Source organism: Manis pentadactyla, chromosome 17 (genome assembly GCF_030020395.1).
Source record: "Manis pentadactyla isolate mManPen7 chromosome 17, mManPen7.hap1, whole genome shotgun sequence".
NCBI lineage: Eukaryota > Metazoa > Chordata > Mammalia > Pholidota > Manidae > Manis > Manis pentadactyla.
In genome coordinates this window covers 13947123-13969817 of record NC_080035.1, presented here as the reverse complement: position 1 = coordinate 13969817, position 22695 = coordinate 13947123, and the positions used below count along the sequence as shown (strand labels likewise).

Below are 22695 nucleotides of genomic sequence, written 5' to 3'. Positions count from 1 at the left end.
CTGTTGCCTGCTCAGTGTTGTTGTATTCCTTGAGAGTGTTGGATTTAGTGGGAGGTGCATAGTTAGGGTATTTGGAATTTGTTCCATTGTTTTGAGACTTGTCTTTAAGCTTTGTTAGGGTAAGCCCAGATCAGCCTTCAGGGTAGTGCTGATTTAGTATTCCTACTAAGGCGATTTCCTTCTGAGGAGTCTGTCCACTGATATATTACAAGGTTTTTCCACTCTGGTTGGTTGGAGTGTGAACTATTCCAAGCGTTATCTGGCACCGCGTATTGTTCTGCCCACTTATCTTTTCTTAGAGAATAAAACTAATTCATACTATAAATAGATGATGCTGACTTGGAACATTTCTTAGGCTAAAGGAAAGGAGGAAGGACTTTGGAATATTTTATTATTATTATAATAAAAGAATTGATGCACATCCACAGAAATAAAGCACATATACTTTCATGTACACAGATAAAATCAGTATTTTTATTTACCCATCTAGTTTATGTTATCTTTTATGTTGCATATATAAATACACACATGTAGTAATACAGATTTTAACACATAATGAAATTATGTGAACATGCTGGAACCTGCCTTTTTTTTTACTTAATAATCTATCATCTTAACGTATTATAGGTATATGACATTTTATAACATTAAAAATATCTCAGTTGTCATCAGTGACCACTATCATTACTTTAATCTGTGTCATAATGTTCCTAGGCATGTACATAGACACACACGTCAGAGTTGTATATGATGGTTTTTTTAATCACAAGTAGAGAGCATATTATTTATACTGTTCTGCAACTTATTTTTCCTTTAGTATTTTGGGAGCAATGTCAGTATGTATTGATAATAGCAACTGTCAATGTCAGTATGTATTGATCTCTTTTCAATAGCTGGATAATAGTCATACGAATGTGTTATGATTCATTTGAATTGATGGACTTCTAGATTATTTTTAGGTTTTTGTCTTTTTTTCATATATTTTTGTGAACTTTGTGCAAGTGTATATGTAGTATAAATTTTGAGAAGTGAAACTACAGGATCAAAGGGTAGGTGTGATTTATTGAAAGTATCCGTGTCTCTGTTTTTCCATCATTTCCAAAGCGGACTTCGTTTTTTTTGCTTTACCAGAAGTATAAGTCATATCTCCTATTGGATTCACTTTTATGGACTGTTGCATAGATATCCTGATCGATTTTTTTCTTTGTGGGATAATATTTTACTTATGTTTTAAATTGCATATGAAATGACGTAGTAGAGTTCAGTAACTGTGTGCGTTCTTCTTCAATGAATGAAACAGAGTGTAAATGTGGAATTAAATGTAGTTTATTTTTTATTAATGTAAATTCTGAGGTACTATTCTGAAAATAGATGATGTGAGTTTTGGGTGGCATGATCATATTGGTCTGGATTTTTTTTTCTTCCTTTAATGTCTCCTCTAAAGTTTTTTTTGTTTTTAATGTTCCTTCTTAGGTCCATATTGGGTTCTGTTTGCTATAGTACACGGCTTTGAAAAAAGTGTTTTATCTAGGTCAGCCATTCAGGAATATTGTGTGTAAAGTGAGCTGGGTAGGTAGCAGTGTCAAATCCAGGATGTTATCTCAGATCACCCTGGCTCCCTCTAACCTGTAACCATTTTTTCTGCCTCAGGGGCATGTCTTCCAGGGAGCAGCTCTTCTAGATAATTGGTCAGTTTTTTTCCTGGTGAAACCTCCAAAGAGTTAGTGTTTAATCTTTGCTAATATTGACTTTAGTTAGCAGCTGCAGAGGTAATTGCGGCTTCCTATCTCTTTTCCCAGCTCTGCCTTTCCAGAGTCAGAGGAGAAAGTAAAGATGGTCTGTGTGTTCTCTGTCCTTTAGCTTTGTTTTTAGTGGCGTTGTATCATGGGAGATGCACTCTAGGTTATTCAGTCACTCTCTTAGAGTTTCTGGCACCTAGAATTCTTCTTACTTCTCTCTGTTATAAAGTGTGATGAACAGCTTTTCAAACCTTAAACACTCTGAAGGAGTGGGAATAGCATGGGCTTTCGAGTTTGAAGATTTGGATTTGAATTGCAACTCTACTGGGCCTACGCTAATTGCCTAATTTCCTTTTGCCTCAGTTTTTCTCATTGTAAAGCTGGAATACTACTCTGCCTGTCCTAAGGATTAAATGAGATGTTAACATAAATGTCTTAGCAGTGCCCTTGGTGCATTATCAGCTCTCATTAGAACCCTGGGTGCTACAGAATCATTCTTTACTGTGATGAATTCCCAGGAGAATTTTTTTGTAGGGCAGGAATATTTTCAGGGTTTGACATTCACTACAAAATTGCCCAGCAGAAAGGAGGTGCTGGTTTAATCAGGAGCTGAGTTTGAGAGTTTTGCTTCTCTGGAACCCTTGTGTTGAACTCCATATTTTGTGTTTTATATGAAGTTTGAGGCAAGTCCCTTTACCTCTGAGGATTTCTGGCAGTTGAAGAGAACTGTGGGAAAAAGAGAGTGAGTTGGCCTGGGACAGTAAAAGGATTTTGGCCATATAAATATTTATATTTGCATCTTGTTTTGAGAATTTTCATCCTTTTGATCATTTTGGTCCTTAAGTAAACATTCTCATTCTTCTTTACCTGTGTTTTATGGTTTCCAAAGTACCTTTTATAAATTATTTTCCATTTGATTCTTACCATAAACTTGTCCAGTAAGTAGGGTAATTTTTACATTGATGAAACAGATCCAGAGATATGCAATTGATCTAGAGTAAACCAGGCTAGTGAGAGGTAGAATAGGAACAGGAGTGGCACTCTTCTGAACCCTGGTATATTGCTATCTTGAATTGTTGGAACCTCTCTTTCCTTTCTTACAATCCTGCTTCAATTCCAGTCATTTGTCAAATGTTATTGTTAAAGAGACCACTAGGATTTATCTTAGTTCAAAATAAGATACCATCATAATTCTTTGTCTCAGAATTAGAATCTAGAAATCTCTAAAGGGAGGTGCGTGCCTGCATGTCTGCACAGTTTTGTCTCTATAGTGAAAGAATATAAAATCAGAACTCCACTAAAATTTAGGGTTTTTTTCAGTTCTGATGTGGACTAGGTTGAAATTTGGTTTTGCATATAAATCTCTTCATGGTATAAATTTATATTAACCAAATGTCTTAAAAATCTCAACTAGGTAATTCTTGATAAAGCCAGTTTGGTTGAAACTAATAAGCCATTTCTTAAATCATTATTGATTCAAATCTTTCTTGTTTAGTGATTTAGAATTCAGTTGTGACTCTCACCCTTTACTGTAATACAACATTTTCCTTACAAGGCTCTGAACTCAGAGGGTCATAGTTGCCTGTTCTCCCCAGTATCCATAGCATCTAGTGCAAATAGGCTTTGAATGAATGGACAGATTACTCTGGTCCGATGTGAATATTGAGTGGTTAATACCCAAGTTGATTTAAGCTCTCAAAGGTATTTTATTAAAGCACTGAAAAAAAGTTAAGACAGTTTTAGTCTGTGTGTGTGTGTGTGTGTGTGTGTGTGTGTGTGTGCTCATATGTTTTAAGTACTGTTAATCATTTAACTTGGATGTTTTTTGAACTTTAGTCATTGGTATGCTGTTAAGATTCTTATGTAAGAGATTTGTTTTTGTTTATTTGATTTTATATGATATGTACAGATTTCATATTCTCATTTATATATTATCAAACCTTTCTGCCCAAGAAAAAAGAATGTTTAGACTATCCACAGTTGCTGTGGGATAGGGTGATTTTGGGGAAGCAAGAAAGCTAGAATTCTTCTTGTGATATTCTCTGTTTTAGATTTTAAAAGGTTTTCCAAGTATTCTCATTGAGGCTTTCAAACATTTTATTTTTTATAATGAACAAGGGTAATGAGATTGACCAGATAAAGGTAACTATAATAATTTTGAACCTAAAAAAAAGATTTTTGTAATAATTTAACTCATTAAAGTAACCATATTCACATATTTTTTAAATACTCCTGTTGGATTGCTAAGTAAATTTCTATGGCTCAGAATTTTTGTTTATGTTTATTTTTTTAAATGGCTAAATTTGAAGATGTTATTTCAGAATGCTTGCCTGAATACCACTGAGATCAATAAATTAGTTGTTTTCTTTTTCTTCAGGTGTTTTATGGATTAACTCTTCATTGATTACATACAGTAGTGTAGTTATGGCGACCTTCCAGACATTCAGAAGCAGTCATGTGAAGACTAGAGCATCGGTAAGAAAAGTAATTTCCCTATATTAGGCTCTGCTTAGTGGTAGTTTAATAAAAATCTTGATTTTGTTTTTTGAAGTCTAAGCTAAGCATCTGTGATATTCTTGATTTTAAGTGAATCTCATTATTGAAATTAGTAACATTAAAATACTGCAAAATTGGCATATATAAAAATAGTGATATGAAATCATGAAGACAATAAACCTTATTTCCCAAAGTTCACAATTTCTCCTCATTTCTTCTCAGTAGAACTTAAGTTTTTTTTTGCAATATAAACTTCAGGTGTAAATTTTCTTATATACCTTTAGCTTTACTCCAAAATACTACCATTCATTCATTCATTCAGTATAAATTTGCTTGCTTCTTAAATGCCAGGCCTTATACTAGGTATTGGATTATCAGTAGTGATCCAATTAAATATGATTCCTCATCTTTTCTTTCTAGTTTGAGGAAGAACCCCCTTTTCCTCTTAAGACAGCTTGGTTACCTTTCCATTTCTTGACATTTTTGTCTTTTGCGATAACTTTGTGGTATTGCTTAAAGGAAGGAAAGGAGAATGGGTGCTAGGAGATGGTTAGCAGCCTTTGTAAACCCTTTGTCTAAGCTTTACCTTCTACTTTATATGACACTGATGACTGGTCCTCACATGTTAAAATGCTCTTTGACTTCTAACAGCATTTGTCTTGTTTTCCTTCTCTCATGATAACTCTTATCTACTTTGCTGATCTTCCCAACTTCTGTTAGTGTTCTTATAAGCTTGTAGGCCTGTTCTTTCATCTAGTCACTCATTTCTTGAGAAATAAGAAATGTTTGGTTTGCTAAGTATAAGAATAGTTCTCAAATCTGTAGGGTGCTTACAAAATTGGAAAACAAAGTAAACTTAATTTTTAAACAGTATGGTAACTGCATTTTAAAGTAATATGCTCCATATGTTTTTAGGTTAAATACCTTTAAACTTAATAGGTCCACTTTTAATTTGAAAAAAGTACAATAAAAGGTATTTTCTCTGTGTTTCTACTTTCTGTAAACTGTAGTGGACTATATAGTTTTTTTCAGATTAGCTAGTGGACTCTTAACTTTAAACTAATACCTAAATTGTACTGATTGCTTTAATAATTAGAACTAAGAAATATGTATATGAAATACACTAGTGAGCTAGTTACCTTGTTTTTCATGTATAATACTACATACCTATTTGACTTGAATTTACCAGTATATACCTAAGATAAGGAATTAGGATGCAGCTAAAATTTCATACTATTTTAATGTTTTTTGTTATTTACATAATCCTTATTCGGTACAAAAAAGATTTGATTTGAATTCACTTGAATTCTTGGGAACCCTTTTGGATAAGTGTGTGAATCCAAATATCATATACAATTTATATGTGTGTGTGTGTTACATACTTATACCACTTTTCATGTCTTTATTTGGTATAGCTGAATGACAGAAACTTCCCAGTTGGCTAATGTGGACCTCAAAAGGTGTACTGTATTTCCTAGATTTTACTTTACTTTTGTATTAAAGATATATTGAGTGTTTATTGGGAACCAAGTATTTTGAAAATCAGAAAAAGCTGTATTTTCTACTCTATTATTTTTTTCTAACATTTTATTATAATTTCAAGCATAAAGAAAAGTTAAAGCATAGTACACCCACACATAAACCTGCATACTATCCACATATATTCAACAGTTTTTAATATTTTTTCTTCTTTCCTGTGTGCTCGTGTGCCTGTGTGTATATATTTACTTTCTGGCAGGACCATCCGAAGGTTATGGTCTTAATGTCTCTTCACTCCCAAACACTGGAGCATGCTTCTCCCAGGAATAACAACGTCCTTCCATATAATAACACCATTATCACATCCAAGAAAATCAAATATAATTGCCTTACCTAATACTCAGCCATACTCAGATTTCCTGTATTATCCCTACAATGTCTTTGAATCCCACTCCCATTCTGGGATCAGTGTAGGCTCATAGGCCTTAAGTTGCACTTGATTGTCATGACTTGCTTACCTTTCTTTTGGTCTGAGAGAGTGTCTCCTTGCATTTCATTTTTTAAATTCAAGGCTGACTTCTGGAACAAGCTAGGCCAGTTTCTTATGGAATGTTCCACATTGTAGATTTGTCCAGTTGTTTTCTTACAGTGTTATTTAAGTTATTGTTTTCTCTTCTGTGTTTCATATAAACTTATAATATATAAACTTTCATATAAACATATAAACAAGTTAGGTTTAAAATCTTAATTAGGCTCAGGTTAAACATTTTTGGCAAGAATACTTTATAGGGTGATTTGAGGAAAGAATTTTAGCTTTTCGTATGATCAGTGATAAAAAATTGATCAGTTGATTAAGGTAATAAATAATTCTGCCAGAGCTGTCCATTTTAAAGGTAGTTTCTTTTTTTGGTTAGCGATCAATGGGATGATGCTTGGCTGTGTTTTTTTCCAACAATCTTTCACCTAATATTTTTGGCATCCCTTGATGACCCTTTCCTGAATCTATTTTGTCCTGAAATTGCAAAATGGCAGTTTTCCTAATTTTATCATTCTTTTTATTTTTATTAGCTGGCATTTGTCTTAAAGAAAAGCTTTCCCTCATCAACCCATAGGTAAACTACAGTATCTGCTGTAATAGCAGTGTAGATTCCCTTTAATTGCCAATTTTCAGATCAATGATTTGGTGGAATAGTCACACCTAAATGGTGGCAAATGAATTATTTCCACTCATTCATTCATTTATATTGCTCTGGACTCGATGGATTTTTAAAATTATATATTTTCCAATGTTCTAATTATTTATAATTATTTGTTCATTCTCATTTATTTACTTTAAGTTGTTCAAATTGCCCCACACTTGGTCCCTGGGAGCTCCTCCAAGCCAGTGCCTCTCTCCTTTTGCCTCAGGCTCATAATTCTTTGATTGTTTAATAGCTTTCTCATACAACAGATTGACCCAGTTTCACACCCATTTTCCCTTCTTCAGACCAGAACTAGGTTTTTTTTCAAAGAGCCCTAAGTAGTATTTAGAAACCAAGATCTGGGTACTAGGAGTGCCCATTGCTCCTTCCATGTCTAAGTTCAGATTTCACATTTCTTATTTTTCCCTTTTTTGAGTCCATGTTTATACCTTAGCCTGAAAACTCCCACCCATTAATTGTAAGTTTTGAATATTTTCAAGCCCACAGGAAAGTTGGGAACAAAAAAAAAACCAGTGAACTCTATATATACTCTTCACTTAGATTCACCCTCTGTTAATTAACCCTGTTCTACACTCACACTTACACATATATTCATACACACACATATGCCTATACACATGTACATACTTCTTTTTTGAAACCACATAAGGGTAGGCTGCAGACATATTAAAGTTATAACCACCAGATATCTCCAATATAAAGATGACATAATTGATCTGTAATTAATATGATTAATAAGTAATCTGTAGGGTAAGGCTGCAAGACAGTGTGAGTATACTGTTCCCTAATAGCTTTTAGCCCAGTGAATTAGAATATATTGATCCTTTCCTAAATCAGTAATTACACTGGGAGTCACAAATGAGATTTACCAATTTTGTCATTCTCTCCATATTTGTCAGCCAGCATTCTTACTTAAGGAAGTGCTCTCCCCTTACCCCCACCCTTTTAGCTGTCTCTTTTAATGGACATGTAGATTAAAAAAAAAATACAGTTGTTGTAATCCATTACCATATTTATTCTTTTGATGCCCAAATTTGGCCACTGGAAGTTCCTTCAAGTTGGCTTTATGTTCTTATGAAATGACCCAGTTAATCTGTGAGTGCTTCGTAGCATTCTGTCACAGAAAGATGTTCCAGCCACACATCTTGCTCTCTTTGCCTCAGACCTGGAACCAGCCATTTTTCCAAGGAGCTTGTGTCCTTTTTATTGGTGAATGGTATTTAGAAACTAAAATGTGGTTGCTGGCTTTGCTCATTGCTACTGAGTATAGCTGCTACTTGTTTCTGTGGTCTTTCAGTGGAAAATATAGTATATATATGTATATAAAGAACCATGAATTCATGTTGATAGTTAAAATTCAGATTTAACATTACATATTTTTCTTAACTGCTTTGATTATGTATTTGTATCTCTTCTCTTAGACCAAAGATTTCTGTTCATTTTTAATTTATTAATATTAGCAAACATTTATTTAGTTTATACAATATGCAAGGTATTGAAATCTAGGGAAACAAACTGAGTAAAATACAGTCTCTGATCTCACTAATTTGGTGTAATGACTAGGAAAGACAAATATAAATGAAGACATCAATAATATGTTGTGAGATAGGTTAAATGATCTTAATGTGCAAATGATCTTAATGATCAAATGGTCTAAGGTACACTAGGAACTTTGGGAGAGATGTATTATAACTAAGTGGTGAGAAAATCTTTACAGATCTTAGAATTGGTAGGATTTCTACAGGGTAAGATTGGGAAATAAAAACATGTCTAATAGAAGAGCATATCAAAAAATCAGCAGAAGGAGAAAAGGCAGAAGGAAATTAATATTCTATTTATGTCTGACTACTCATTATTTTCTGTATGTAACTTTTCCCTCCCTCTGTTCCTTTGCATTTATGACATCCTCCCCTGCCAAATTTAGATTACCTTTCCTCATTTCCATCATGTTTGCCTTAAGGCCCCTGAAAAGCCTTATTTTGGGTTATTATCTCTTTCTTTTTTCCATCTCCAACTTTGTTAAGAGAATAATTGCTGTTGTTATCATGCCTTACTGTAGCTTCCGCATCATCTCACTCCTTATATAAATTGTTGCTACTCTTATGCCAATGCCTTGGAAATCAGGTACATAGTCTTGTTAGATTTTAGTGCAGGGTAAGAGTAAGTGAACCCAGTGTGAGTGCCTTGTGGTCTCTGGTAGGTTGAATACCTAGGCTATGGTGTGTGTGTGTTTTGAGTGTGTGGAACTCAAGCTTTTTGTTCTTTCTTCCTCTGAGTTGAGTTCTGTGTATGTTGAATGGTGCCAAATGAATATTAATTGGAGAGGTAGTAACTTAACATTCAAAACAAGAATATCTCCAGGATCTTTTACTGTGTCTTAGAATTAAATAAATTAAAAATGTATTTTATTTGCAGAGTTTCAGTGAAGATGTTTTCCAGTCTGTAAAGTCTTTATTACAGAGTGAAAAGGAACTATGTAGTATATCAGCAGAGGACCGTTTGAAGCAGGATGAACGTGCCAACTTGACTGAGGTTTGACATATTACTTTCTATTCCCTTTCCTAATAAAACACAATGTATTTCCATGCTTCTTTGTAAAACTGCATGATCAGTTTTTATAATGCCTAAAATCTCTACATATCAGTACATGTATGAGAACTACCTGTTCCAAATACCAACTGGCATGATTGTTTTAGTGTGTTTTAATGAGCACATTTAATTAAGTGCATAGTCCTTATTGACCACTCATTGGACATATAGCACTGTAATAGATGATTCCTACTATATCCAGTAATTGGTACTTTAATACTAATATTTCTACTATGAAACATAAAGTATGTATTCATTTTTTGGGTTATTGTTTATTGTCTTGATTAAATAAGTTCAGTGCTTTAATTCAAAGTGAAAAGGTAGTGTGATAAATTTATTTTGAAATTAAGATAATCTGTTGCTTAAGGATAAGACATTATTTGCTCGCCTTTTTCTCTTTACATCAGTGTTTCTAGTCTGTCTGAAGTTTTTACTATAAAAAATGGTAAATTTTTTTCTACAATACAACTATAGTCTGTCAATACATTTATGTTACCAAATTAGAATATGGTATTAGCTTATTGAAGCTCAAAACTGATAAATGTTTTTTTAAATCAGGGTTCTGGTAAAAAGTCTTGATTATTTTTATTTCTGCCAATAATTTTCTTTCATATTCCTTGAGAAACTGTATCTGAAGTAGTTCCACAGAATGATGAGCACAGCTCTTAGGCCTGTAGTGTTCTCTAACCTGAGCTCTTTCTTTCTGTGTCAGCTCAATTCCTGTGGCTCTTGACTTTTTTGTTAACCTTTTTACTTTATTTTAGTAAAGCTGAGCCAATCTCCTTAGTTGTTGCCAAGTGACAAGTGTCCTGTGTCCTTTTGCCCTCAAACAATTTTCCAGTCACTTACGTAGTGCCTTTCTGAACCCATATTCCTTGATCAGTGGGAAATAGAAAACTTCGCTGGCATCTTCAAAATCCCATGTCAGCTTATTTTCTCTTTTGTATTCAGTAAAAGGAAACTTGAAAGAATGGAAAGAATTTCTGTCTCACTTCAGGGTGTGCATATCTACAAGTATCTTTTCAAAGAAAGGAAGGAAATTTGTTTTTGATTCTTTTTTTTTTTAAAGAGTGCCTATTATGTGCTAAGCACCTTTCTCCACATTGTCTCACAACTACGGGAGAAGAGTTGTTTTGCCTTGAATTGTATAGATGAGGAGTCAGGCTCTTAGAGATTAACAATTTATTGGAACACTGGGAAACTGACTGTAACACTTCTGTGAGGTAGTATCTATATTTAATCAGAATAAAGATCCTGAGCTAATTTAAGATTCTGACTTTTTTCTCTATTACCAGAAAGAGATCAAAAGTGGATTGTTGCTTTATATTTTAACTATGCAGTTTTTCCTTAGTTGTTGAAATTGATTATCCATGTTGCTATCATTTAAGTGTTCATATTTTTAATTGCAGTACTTGCTTAGTAGACAGTTTACTATTCTGTCTTCAAATGGAAAAAATTTCTTCCTATGGCATCAAAGATATAAAGGGAATATGAATTTTTGAAATAGTACTTTCAGGTTATAAAAGTAGTACATGTTCCTCAGAGAAAAATAAATACTAAAAGGGCAAAAAGAAAAACCATTAATTGTATGAATTAGGGAAAAAAGAAAAAACACTGAAAAAATAAGATTACTTAGTGTTCCATCATCTAAAGTTAATTACTGCTTATAGTTGGGTGTACAGCCTTTCAGTATTATTTTCTATGCATATGTTTTTAAAAATAAGGTTGAAATTGTGTGCGTGTTCTATATCATTTTTCTGTAACTTGTCTTTTCTACTTAGTAATGTAACATTTTCTCATGCACTGGGTATTCTTTAGAAGTTTATTCATATACATTTCTGCAGAGCAATCTCTTTATGAGGGTGTTGAAGGACATAGGTGATGCTATCACAGGGAATCAATAAGGAGATATTCTTGGGGGCCTACCCAGTGAGGGCTTTTCTGAAGAGGTGGATCTAAACTGGATCTTGAAGAATGAGGAGGAGCTAGGCACGTAAACATCCAAGGAATAGAGATCCAGGTTGAGGAGGCACTGTTGCAAAGCCCATAGGGAAGAACATACCAAGCATGTTGTAGACCCAGAAGATGGGAGTAGGCCCATGTGTGTGAATGAAAGTGAGGTAACCCACTAATTCAGAGCCTTGGCGTGTCAAGACTGCACTGGGAAGCATGGAGGGTTTTGACAGGGAAATGACACCAAAATTCCTGGGACTAGGTGGGAGACAGAGTGCAGTACTGCAAATGAGAAGTGGAGGCGGGGGAATGGAGAGAAGTGGATGTATGTGAGATATGTTTTGGGAGTAGAATTGATTGAACTTGCTAATGAAATAGATGTAGGGGAGGTTGAAGTACTGCATTATGGAGCCAAGTCTTTGCTGAAAAACCTTTGTGATCATCTCTGAAATAACAAGTCATTGTGTCTAAGACAGTTGACAGTTCTTTAAAATTAAGGTATAATTGGCATGTAATACTATATTAGTTTCAGTTCTAATACATAATGATTTTGATATTTGTATTTTATGCTTTATTTGCTATTTTCCTGTTTCTCTGTTCTATCATAATCTAATTGAGATTAAGATTTAAAAACTCATTAATGGTACTGTATTCATTTTTTATTCAGGTCACATTTCTAGGTTTTAATGAAGAAACAGATGCTGCTCATATACAGGTATGGTTAGTTAGTTTATTGAACTGTCAAAGACTGTAAGAGATTATTTGGAACAAATTTTGAGGCCATGAAAAATTTGCCATATTAGCTCAAAGTTTACACCAACTCTTCTTATCATTCCTGTTTAAAGCTAAAAGAAGACATTTTGAGATCAGCTTTTGAGTGTGCCTTGGACATTTTCACTTTTAGCATTTTCACTCAGTGTTCGTGTTACCGAAAGCAGTTTTAGGTTAGGAAACCACAAATGTCATTTATCTGACAAGGTAGCAAAATGCAGGCTAACATTTTCTCCAGTCTGTGCATAATGTGGAATGTAAGACTTGTTTTTAAATTTTGATGGTTTTATGATCTAACTCCACAGTCAGATTCTTATATTTTTAGTTATGATAGTTAAATTTAAAAGGTAGAATTTGTAAAAAAAAAAAAAGATGATTAATCAATGCAAAATATTTCAATTTGATTTAGGCAGGTCTTTAGAGAGGGACTGATAGTGGAGATTAGGCTCAGCAAAGGAAGCCTCACAGTTACATAAAGGGTGATGGAAACTTGGGTAGATGTGGTATGCAAACTTTTTTTAACCTTGTGCTGCTTTTTAAAATTTGTGATTGCCATACATTTCCTTTTGTGTGTAAAGCATCTCCTAATAGAAGAAGAATAGTGCATATGCAAACTTTTTTTAACCATGTGCTGCTTTTTAAAATTTGTGATCGCCATACATTTCCTTTTGTGTGTAAAGCATCTCCTAATAGAAGAAGAATAGTGCATATCAGGTGATAATGTCTGAACACTGCCCTTTCTTTGTCTTGATGGTGCCCTTGCCTAAAAGAAATAGCGTAGACAGAAGGCAGAAGAGAGGACATATTCCTGAGAATGTGAAGCTGAAAAGAGAAGTATTCCAAGTATTTCTCTCTTATTCTGCTTGTTAAGATTTACTGATAAAATCATGTTTATATTGGAAAGTACTCTATGAAGGGTCAAAGACATTAGTAATTCTTTAACTGAGTAAAGTATTTACATAAAAAGGGCAAATGAAAAGAAAACATAAAAGCTATTTTCCTTTACATTTTCATAAAATTTTCAGTTTAAGTCTAATATAATACCTTGGAGAAGAAAATAGACTTGTAGTTTACAAATATAAAAGGCTCCAAAGAAGTACATTCTATAGGTAAGAATCTGTATGAAAAAAATGGAAAATTCCTTGGTTAAACATGAAGACTGCTGATCGACATTCGCCACTAGACACTATCAATGCCTAATGGTCTTGGATATGTGAGGTACAATGTGGACATTGATACCAATATGTATAAAATGCTACAGGTAAAGTAGCTATTAAAATATTTTAGTACATTTAATTTTTTAGTTTTAAAGCACTTGATTTTAGATGATAAACTGTATATGTTAATGATCATGAATTGGAAAGTTTACTAACCAGTAGACCTTATGATTTTTGGATAGGACCTACATTTTAGAAATATTAATAAAAGTGTTACTCTACAGTGTTTTTGTTTTAAATTAGGATTTAGCTGCAGTTTCTTGGGAACTTCCAGATCTTCTGAATTCACTGCACTTCTGCAGTCTAAATGAAAATGAAATTATTTGTATGAAGGATATACATAAATCATCAGATATGAACAGTGGTCCTCTAAGCCAGGTAATAACATTTATATATATATATATATGTGTGTGTGTGTATATATATATATGTATATGTATATGTATATATATCATGTCTAATGAGTTTATCAGGGTAAATTTTGCAGTGACATTTGATGGAGAATGTTAAACTTATACACTTGGATAAAGTTTCCTTTTTTGAAATGCTATCTCAAGGAAATATGGTTCATAAGGAATCTAACTCATGAAGATTTGAAATCACTGAGGGATAGAAAAATTTTGGCCATAGCTTTAAATTAGATTTTCCATTTATGAAGTTCCATAAATGGTATACAAGTACATACTGACTTTTTTCCTAAAAATTCATTATTTCTGGATTTCTTAATCAGCTTCTACCTTTGTACAAGCTATAGGAATTTTTTCTTCTTTATGGCCAGTTCTAAATTTATGTACACACTGTGCTATATGTTTTAGAGAACATATTTTACCTCATTTTCTGGTTTAAAAAATTCAGTATAAAGTGGATATGTGTTTTTTATTTATGAATTGAAAATGTTACCATTTCAGACAGGTGGTTAGTTTTACAACATTCAGTTTTTCGTTCTTTACTAAGTATTAATAATCCATCAAAGAAAAATACTTTGCAGGGTTTACTTCCTAAAAATTGAGTAAGTAGTTTTAAAATTTGGATTACTTATTCTAAGTATAACAGACACTGTTCACTGTGAGGTCTATACAAATAAAAGTAGATTGTTGCCTTTTTCCTTAATTTTTTTCTTGATTTATACTTCCATGTTTTATTTTCAAGGATACAAGAGATGAGTAGCTATTACATATAGTTTCTATTTCTTGAATAAATCATTCTTAACTATTTTCATTTTTTAAGATAATATGTATGGAAAAATCTGGTGACTTACATTCTTTTTTTTTTTAAATAATTATTTTTTATTGAAGGGTAGTTGACACACAGTATTACATTACATGAGTTTCAAGTGTACAACACAGTGGTAGAACATTTATATACATAATTCTAGGTTCCAGCTATCACCCTACCAGGCTGTTACAATATCTTGACTATATTCCTTATGCTATACATTACATCCCGGTTACTAATTTATTTTACCATTGGAAGTCTGTCCTTCTTTTTTTTTTTTTTTTTTTTTTTTTTTGTGAGGGCATCTCTCATATTTATTGATCAAATGGTTGTTAACGACAATAAAATTCTCTATAGGGGAGTCAATGCTCAATGCACAATCATTATTCCACCCCAAGCCTAATTTTTGTCAGTCTCCAATCTTCTGAGGCATAATGGTGACTTACAGTCTTAAAGCTGTAAACATTCCACACATTGTAGTACAAGAGAAATTTAGATAAAAAGAAGGGTCAACTCCTTTATGATAGGAGAGGAAGTGGTATCATGCTGGACACTACAGGATAATGGGATACAAAAATAGACTAGAACCTGGTTCCTGCCTTCAAGAAGTTCACAATGTTGTTGGTGAGATAGGTGAATAATTAAATAGGAAAAATCATAGGGCTGTACAATAACACAGGAAAACATAATTATCAAAGGATGAATAGTAAGTTCTGTAACATTTAAAGAGAGAATTCACAGGTAGAATTTGAATACTCAGAAAAGAGAAAAATGGGAGAAAAAAAGATTGGGAAGTGAGAAATGTAGAGAAAGAATGAAGAAAATTAAACATTACAAAATCGGAGCTTTTCAGTATATGTGCATTTCTTTCTTTTTCTGAGACTGTTATTTCTAGATTTCACATCCAGAAAACATGACTAGTATGTATAATGTGTTCTGAAACTAAAATTTTGTTTTCACCTTTCCCAAGAGTCATCATTCTGGAATGCTTTGTGTCATGAGAGTGTCACCTACATTACCAAGACTCAGAATGGATTTTATCTTCAGTCTCTTAAGTAAATATGCCACTGGTATAAGATACACCCTGGACACACACTTGCATCAGAAGCACCGACTTGAGACCACTAATGAAGATGACGACAATACTAACCAGTCTGTGTCTTCCATAGAGGATGACTTTGTCACTGCTTTTGAGCACTTAGAGGAAGAAGAAACTTCAAAGCCATATGTTGATGGTTTGTTGTTCACTAGACTCTTTCTTGAAATGCAGAATTAAAGTTCAGTTTCAGCGGCTTTAAGGAGACTTGTTCAGTTGAGATTTATTTTGAAATTTGATGCAGTTGAAACATTTTAACCTTTTTTTCCTATTGTCTAAGGAATTAGTTTTCTTGTGATTTTGAAGTTCACTGTTACCTGGTTTTTACCTTTGCTATTTATGTTTTATTTTGGTAGTACTGCTCAAGCACTTTGTTTACCTTGAGTGTTTAGAACATGCCTAGGTGCACATTTGAGAAGAGTTAGTTGGCAGAGTCACCACATTAGTGTTTCTAACATGTGTGACAGGCCTGCTAAGCATTCCATAGGCCAGGTAGTCCCAGATAGGGGGTGAAATTCAAGTATGTTGGTTAAAGTTATATTTTCTTTAAAGTGTGACTTAGGATGAATCTATTAACATAGTTTAAAAGACACTTAGAGTACAAATAAGTATTTCTTGCTTAAAGTCTTTTTCTCACTGACTTAAATTAATTTTTAAAAAATTCTGCTCAAGAATAATTTGATAATTTTTTTCCCCCTAGGAATGAACATTAATGCATTAAGGAGTCAGTGTGATGCTGCTTCACAGACTACTTCTGGGCACCATTTAGAAACCCAGGATTTTAGGGTTCTCATTAGCTCTGGGCAGCAGAAATCATTGGCTAAACCTTCAACTTCCTTAATAAATATTCTGAGACATAAAGAACTACCTTCCGTGAAAACTTCAGTTACAACATTAATTTCAGAGCCTTGGATCCAGAGGAGTTTCTATAGGTCATCTGATGCTTCAGATAAAGGTAGTGATACACAGAAAATGGTTTTTTCTTCTTCTCCTGCCTACTCCTCTGAATCAGAATGTTCAAGTCCAAGCCCGGTTATTTTCTTGGATGAAGAGGGATATCAAAAAAGTTTAAAAGCAAAACTCGAGTTGCCTAAAATTCCTGTGATGAAAGATGATATAGAGGATTCAGATTCAGAAGTCAGTGAATTTTTTGATAGTTTTGATCAGTTTGATGAACTAGAACAGACTTTAGAGACTTCTTGTCCATTTCTAAAAGATCCCGTCATGGGGAAGCCATTGCAAAAGAAAGGGCACAAACATGAAAAATCTTGTTCTGTAACCACTACTATGAATCCTCAAAAATTCGAGTTTGATCATCCAGCTCTTCCAGCCAATGTCAGAAAGCCAACTCCTCGTAAACCAGAATCCCCTTACAGTAATCTGTGTGATGCTCCGGATTCTCCTCGCCCAGTGAAGGCATCGGGGGAGGACAGTGGTTTGTTTAGCCCTATTCGAACCTCTGCTTTTAGTCCTCTTGGAGGCTGTACTCCTGCTGAATGTGTTTGCCAAACAGATATTGGTGGAGACAGGATTCATGAAAATCATGATTCTCTTTATTACACCTATGAAGATTATGCGGATAGCATTTCATGTGAAGTACTGGGCTCGGTTCTTCATACCCAGTATACGAATGCAACGTCAAATAATAAGAGTATTGGAAGGGGAGAAGATAAAACCATAGCTCTTAACAATGACTGCCTTGATGAAAAAATTAAATCTAAAAATAAATCCTTAATGATCAAGGATAGTATTCAGAAATTTGCAGCAGATCTTGTGGAAAAAAGTTTTGGTAGTGCATTTAAAGATTTACGGAGAGGAGTCTCTTCTTGCACCAATGCATTGTGCCACTTAGCCCTCAAACTGACATCAGTTGTTTTTCAGATGGCATTTAATGAACTGAGAAGGCAGCGTGCATTTTCACTGAAAGAACGTGCCATTAGTGGTCTGGCTAACTTTTTGGTGTGTGAGGCTTTGTCAAGTGCTTTAAAAGATTTGCACTATGTCAAGAAACAGGTATTTACAAACACAGTTGCTAGGTTTGCTGCAGATCTTGCTGAAGAGCTTGTTTTTGAAGGTATCATGGAAGTGTGTCAGTTTTCATATCCTGCAACACCTGCCTCTCCACAGGGTTGGTCATTTGACTATGAAGACAAAGTAGTGAAGTCATATGCAAAAGATTTGTCTGAATCTGTAATACAGGAAGCATTCATTGAACTGTCACAGGTTGATGTGACCTTTACAACAAAGGCAGCAGTTAGCGTTTCTACAGATAACATAAAGTACGTGAGTACAGAAAATTTAGTGCCATTAACCCAGATCTCCACACTTTCTCCTACTTTTATCAGTCAAACTACTAGGATTACAAAACCAATGCAGGAACATAAAAAGGAGTACACAGTACAGCAGGCTTTGTTTTGTACTTCTGGAATTGTTACTTCTATACCAGTGCCATTGGCAGGAAGTGCCCTTCCATATCATATTTCATCTAATATATATCAAGCAAAGTCTCATGTGTCGCCTGATAATAACTCAGAGGGTAATTCTACCACAGCATGTGGTACAACAAAAAGCAAAGGAGAGGAAGGAGCTTGTTTCAGAAATATTTTTTTACCTTCAGAACACAATCCAGGTAAACAGAATGATTTTAAACCATCTAATGATGACACTGAAATACAAAGCTCTTCAGAATTAACAAGCAATCCTGTGATTATTAGCAATTTTTCTGCAATAATGGTGCATACTATAGTAAATGAAACTTTAGAGTCAATGATGTCATTCAAAGTTACAAAAACAGTTGATGAGTGCACAGATTGTTTAACTAAAACAGTAATGGGAAAAACCCCTTCATTCCACTGTGATCAGGCACCACTGCAACAGAGTGAACCTAGTAATAAGGACATGTTTGCTGATCGATTGTGTAAATCTGTTATTAAACATTCCATAGACAAAAGCAAATCAGTGATCCCAAATGTTGATAAAAAAACAGTACACAAGGAAGGCTTGCCTGTTCCTGGAGAAGAGTCACAGTTGATCTTGGAAAAGTTCCCCCAATTTTTTGATGCTCAAGATCAGTTAACTCACTTTTCACTTTCAGTAGGAAAGGATTGTGTTTCAGAATGTAAAGGTTCTATGACTCATGGATTTTCTTTAGAGACACTACCACCATGCCCAACCACAGCAGGTCAGAAACCTAAGTTGAAGGAAATTGCTAAGGACAAACAAGTGAAAAAGCATAATTTGAATAATACAGCACTTGAACCCTTGTCTTTTGGGCAGGAAACCCCTTTGCCCCATTCACATACTTTCTCATCTACAGTGCTTACATGTGCAGATGGTTTCCACATGGAAGATAAACAGAAAATCAGAGATGGAAATGTAATACCTGATACTCCTCCATCAACTCCTCTGTTACCATCCCAGGCTAGTTCTGAATGGGATATCAAGAAGTTAACCAAAAAGCTCAAGGGGGAATTAGCAAAAGAATTTGCACCTGCAACACCACCTTCTACACCTCACAACTCATCTGTTGGTAGTTTGTCTGAAAATGAGCAAAATGCTATAGAAAAAGAAGAGTTCATGTTGAAACTCATGCGGTCTCTTTCAGAAGAAGTAGAAAGTAGTGAAGGTGAAGAGCGTTCAGAAGTGGATGTGAAGTCAGAGCACTCAGGGAAGAAAGTTCAGTTTGCAGAAATGTTAGCTGCGCACATCATTTCTCTTGCAACTGAAATGGCAGCTTCCCATTTAGATAAAAGAATTCAGGAAGCCAAGGTTAAAAGCCCCTGCTTAAATGTGCAAAGAAGTATATCACCTACTTTTTTAAATAGCTCAGATGAAAATTTACAAACGTTATGTAATTTTGCAGATGATATGGCAGCAGAAGTCATTCTAGAAGCTGAGAAAATAGCAAAAGTGAGAAGTTGTTTGCGTTCCAGGCACAGGAAGAACAGTTGTTATGTTGGCGGTGACCAAGATTATAGATCAGAAGAGAAGTTCAATGTAGAGGCTATAGCACACCCAAGAGAAGTAAATCAGTTTATTCTTTCATTACCACCAAGTTCTTACTTATCAAGTCTGACATATAAGTATCCCAGTTGTGAAAGTGTGACAGATGAATATGCTGGACACATTATCCAAATCCTAAAACAGGAAGGTGGCAATAGTGAGTTAATAATGGATCAGTATGCCAATAGACTTGCTTATCGATCTGTTAAGTCAGGATTACAAGAAGCAGCTAAAACAGCCAAAATGAAGTACAAGTCAAAAGTGTTCCCCATGCAGAATCCACAGGTGAAAACCAACAATGAACTGTTAGTACTTGTTAGTAAAGAACCCCACCAAGAAGTGGATGAAAAAAGACAGAGTGAAAGTGGAGGAGGTTCCCTTTTTAAGAATCGTACATGTGAATGGACACGGTGTACGTATAGAAATGAGTGCTCTGAACTGTACAGTTTTTCATCCTCTCTCGCTCATAGCATAACAAGAGATGTTAAAAAAGAGCTGACAGCATCTGCCACTGGCTTGCCAAAATCCTTAACAGATGCTTGCCTTTATGAAAAATCTGGATGTGATGAAGATACCAGATCTCACATTGAGCCAGAATTGCCTAAGTCTCTTCAGCCTTCTTTACAAAATCACAGATTTTACCACAGTACAAGCAGCTTGAATGGACATGGCTGTGGAGAGAATGTTGCTCAGGCTATAGAACAGTATGCTAAAAAAGTGGTGGATGACACTTTGGGGCTAAGTTTAGGATCTGCAGTTTCCCATCTGTCTGAGACTACAGAAGCAGCTAATAGGACCACATATGCAGAAAAATTGTCACCTCTTGTAAGTCAAGTTTGCAGGTACTGTGATCGTAAAGAACTGCATGATTGCACTGGAAATTCATCTCAACACTTTTCCAGACAGGATTCCCCTGCCAGTAGGAAGCCAGTTTCTACTTCAAAATTTAGCAACATCTATCAGAAATCTAGAATTTTTCATCTTGATGTCCCTCAAATTTATGTTGATCTTGATAAGAAGACGGTGCTTGCGGAGAAGATAGTTGCTGAAGCTATTGAAAAAGCAGAGAGAGAGCTGAGCAATACCAGTTTGGCAGCTGATAGTGGAATTGGGCAAGAAGGCATTAGCTTTGCTGAAAGCCTTACCACAGAAATAATGACATCAGTGATGACGAATGTGGGATATGCTGGTAGCAGGTAAGTTTTGTATTTCTTTTGGGTCTTAAAGATAAAATGTAAAGTTAAGCTCAGTTAGGTATGTCTTATCTTAGGTCCTAATCAGAAAAATATCATTTTTAACTCTGAATTAACAAAAAATTTTCCCTATTACATTTGTGTGTTTCATATTCTACACATTACTTTCACAGACATTGTCTCATTATCTCACAACAACCCTTTGTTGGAAAGTGTGAACCATTTACTGAGCTAGATGATGAAGCTGAGAGAGGACGACCACTTTGCCCAATTTCCCATAGCTAGGAAGTTGGTAAAGTTGAGTCAAAGAAACAGCTGAAGAATTTTCTTTAGCAAATAAAGAGTATTACCATGTTAATTTACAACTCTGAGATTAAATTTTCATAGTGTTTTCTTTTTTCTGTTCACAAAGGGAAGTTTTCTCATAAAAAACATAATGTAATGAAGCTGCTATGTGGAAGAAGGCACGGTTTCTCCAAATACTTCCTCTACTGCTACCATTTCTCTCGATAGGCCAGTATCTAAAGGGACAGTTCTTTTTGGTAGTCCTACATGTCCTGTTCTCCAGCAGCTTTGTCTTGTGCTTAGTGTTTCTAACACCTTAGTTCAAATTTTCACTTTTAACCACCTTTCTCCCTGAAAAACATCAGGACTAACTTGTGTTAGCACTTTGTAGGATTATATTTGTTAGTCTCCCTGGAAAGAGAAAATTCCTCCAGTTGAGATGGAATTCAACTGAGTCACATGATCCCCCAGATTTTTTAGTAGCATTTGTCAAAGCCATGACTAGGGCTGCCTCTTTTCTTGGCCATCCTAAAATAGGAAGAGCAGTTTGGCCAGGACTTTGAATCCAGTTATAAAATAGAACCCTTGAGAAGAGAGATGTATGTTTCTGGGGAGCTAGGAGAGGTCTCCATTTGCTGTAATCAGGCAACCTTCTTTCTCCTAGACCAGGGGGTGGCACACTGTATATGCTTATTTTTGTATGGTCTGTGGGCCAAGAATGGTTTTACATTTTTTACATAGTTGAAACAAATCAAAAGAATACTATTTTGCAATGTGAAAATTCTGTGAAATTCAAATTTCAATGCCTGTACATTAAATTTTATTACAACACATACATGTTCATTCATTTATGTATTGTCTATGGCTGCTTTTTATGCTTTCATGGTAGAGGTGTGAGTAGTTGGAACACAGACCTTATGACTGGCAAAGCCTTACGTGTTTACTATCTGGCCCTTTACAGAAAAAATGTGTGAGCCTTTGTCCTAGACCCATATTTTCTTTGTTCATGATTATATACTAGTTTCTAATATGATGATAGATAAAATAAGTGATTGATTAATACACAAATGAATAAATATTAGTAAGCTAGACCCTCAAATGAAAGTGGCTTCAGGTTGTTTTTTTTGTGTGACTTATACGTTTTAGTTGTGGTAAAATGCACGTAACAGAATTTACCTTAACTCTTTTTCAATGCACAATTCAGTCGTGTTAAGTATATCCACACTGTTATGTTCCTGATTTATTTCTCATATGAGCCTTGATCTATTTTTTTACTGCGATATGTACAATAAAATCCACAAATCTAAGTATATAGCCCCATGAATTTGACATGTGAATTCTACATTCAGTGTAACCATCACCCAGATCAAAATATCAAACCTCCTCACTAATTTTTCCCCTCTCAAGCCATTTTAACTGTTTTCACCCCCACTCCATCCTAGCTTCCTGGGAGGAAAA

General features: G+C 34.6%; 1 protein-coding gene across 3 annotated transcripts in view; it reads left to right on the top strand.

Moving 5' to 3' along the window:
• The window catches only part of AKAP11 (A-kinase anchoring protein 11), a 49442-nt gene that overhangs the window by 5765 nt on the left and 20982 nt on the right, over window positions 1-22695 (top strand). For all 3 annotated transcript variants that reach the window (XM_036932392.2, XM_036932393.2, XM_057494646.1), the window contains exons 2-7: window positions 4117-4214; window positions 9332-9448; window positions 12126-12173; window positions 13690-13824; window positions 15632-15896; window positions 16458-20955. In XM_036932392.2, coding sequence (XP_036788287.2) covers window positions 4164-4214; window positions 9332-9448; window positions 12126-12173; window positions 13690-13824; window positions 15632-15896; window positions 16458-20955 — 5114 coding nt within the window. In that variant the 5' untranslated portion in view covers window positions 4117-4163. The remainder of the gene's footprint in view (window positions 1-4116; window positions 4215-9331; window positions 9449-12125; window positions 12174-13689; window positions 13825-15631; window positions 15897-16457; window positions 20956-22695) is intronic.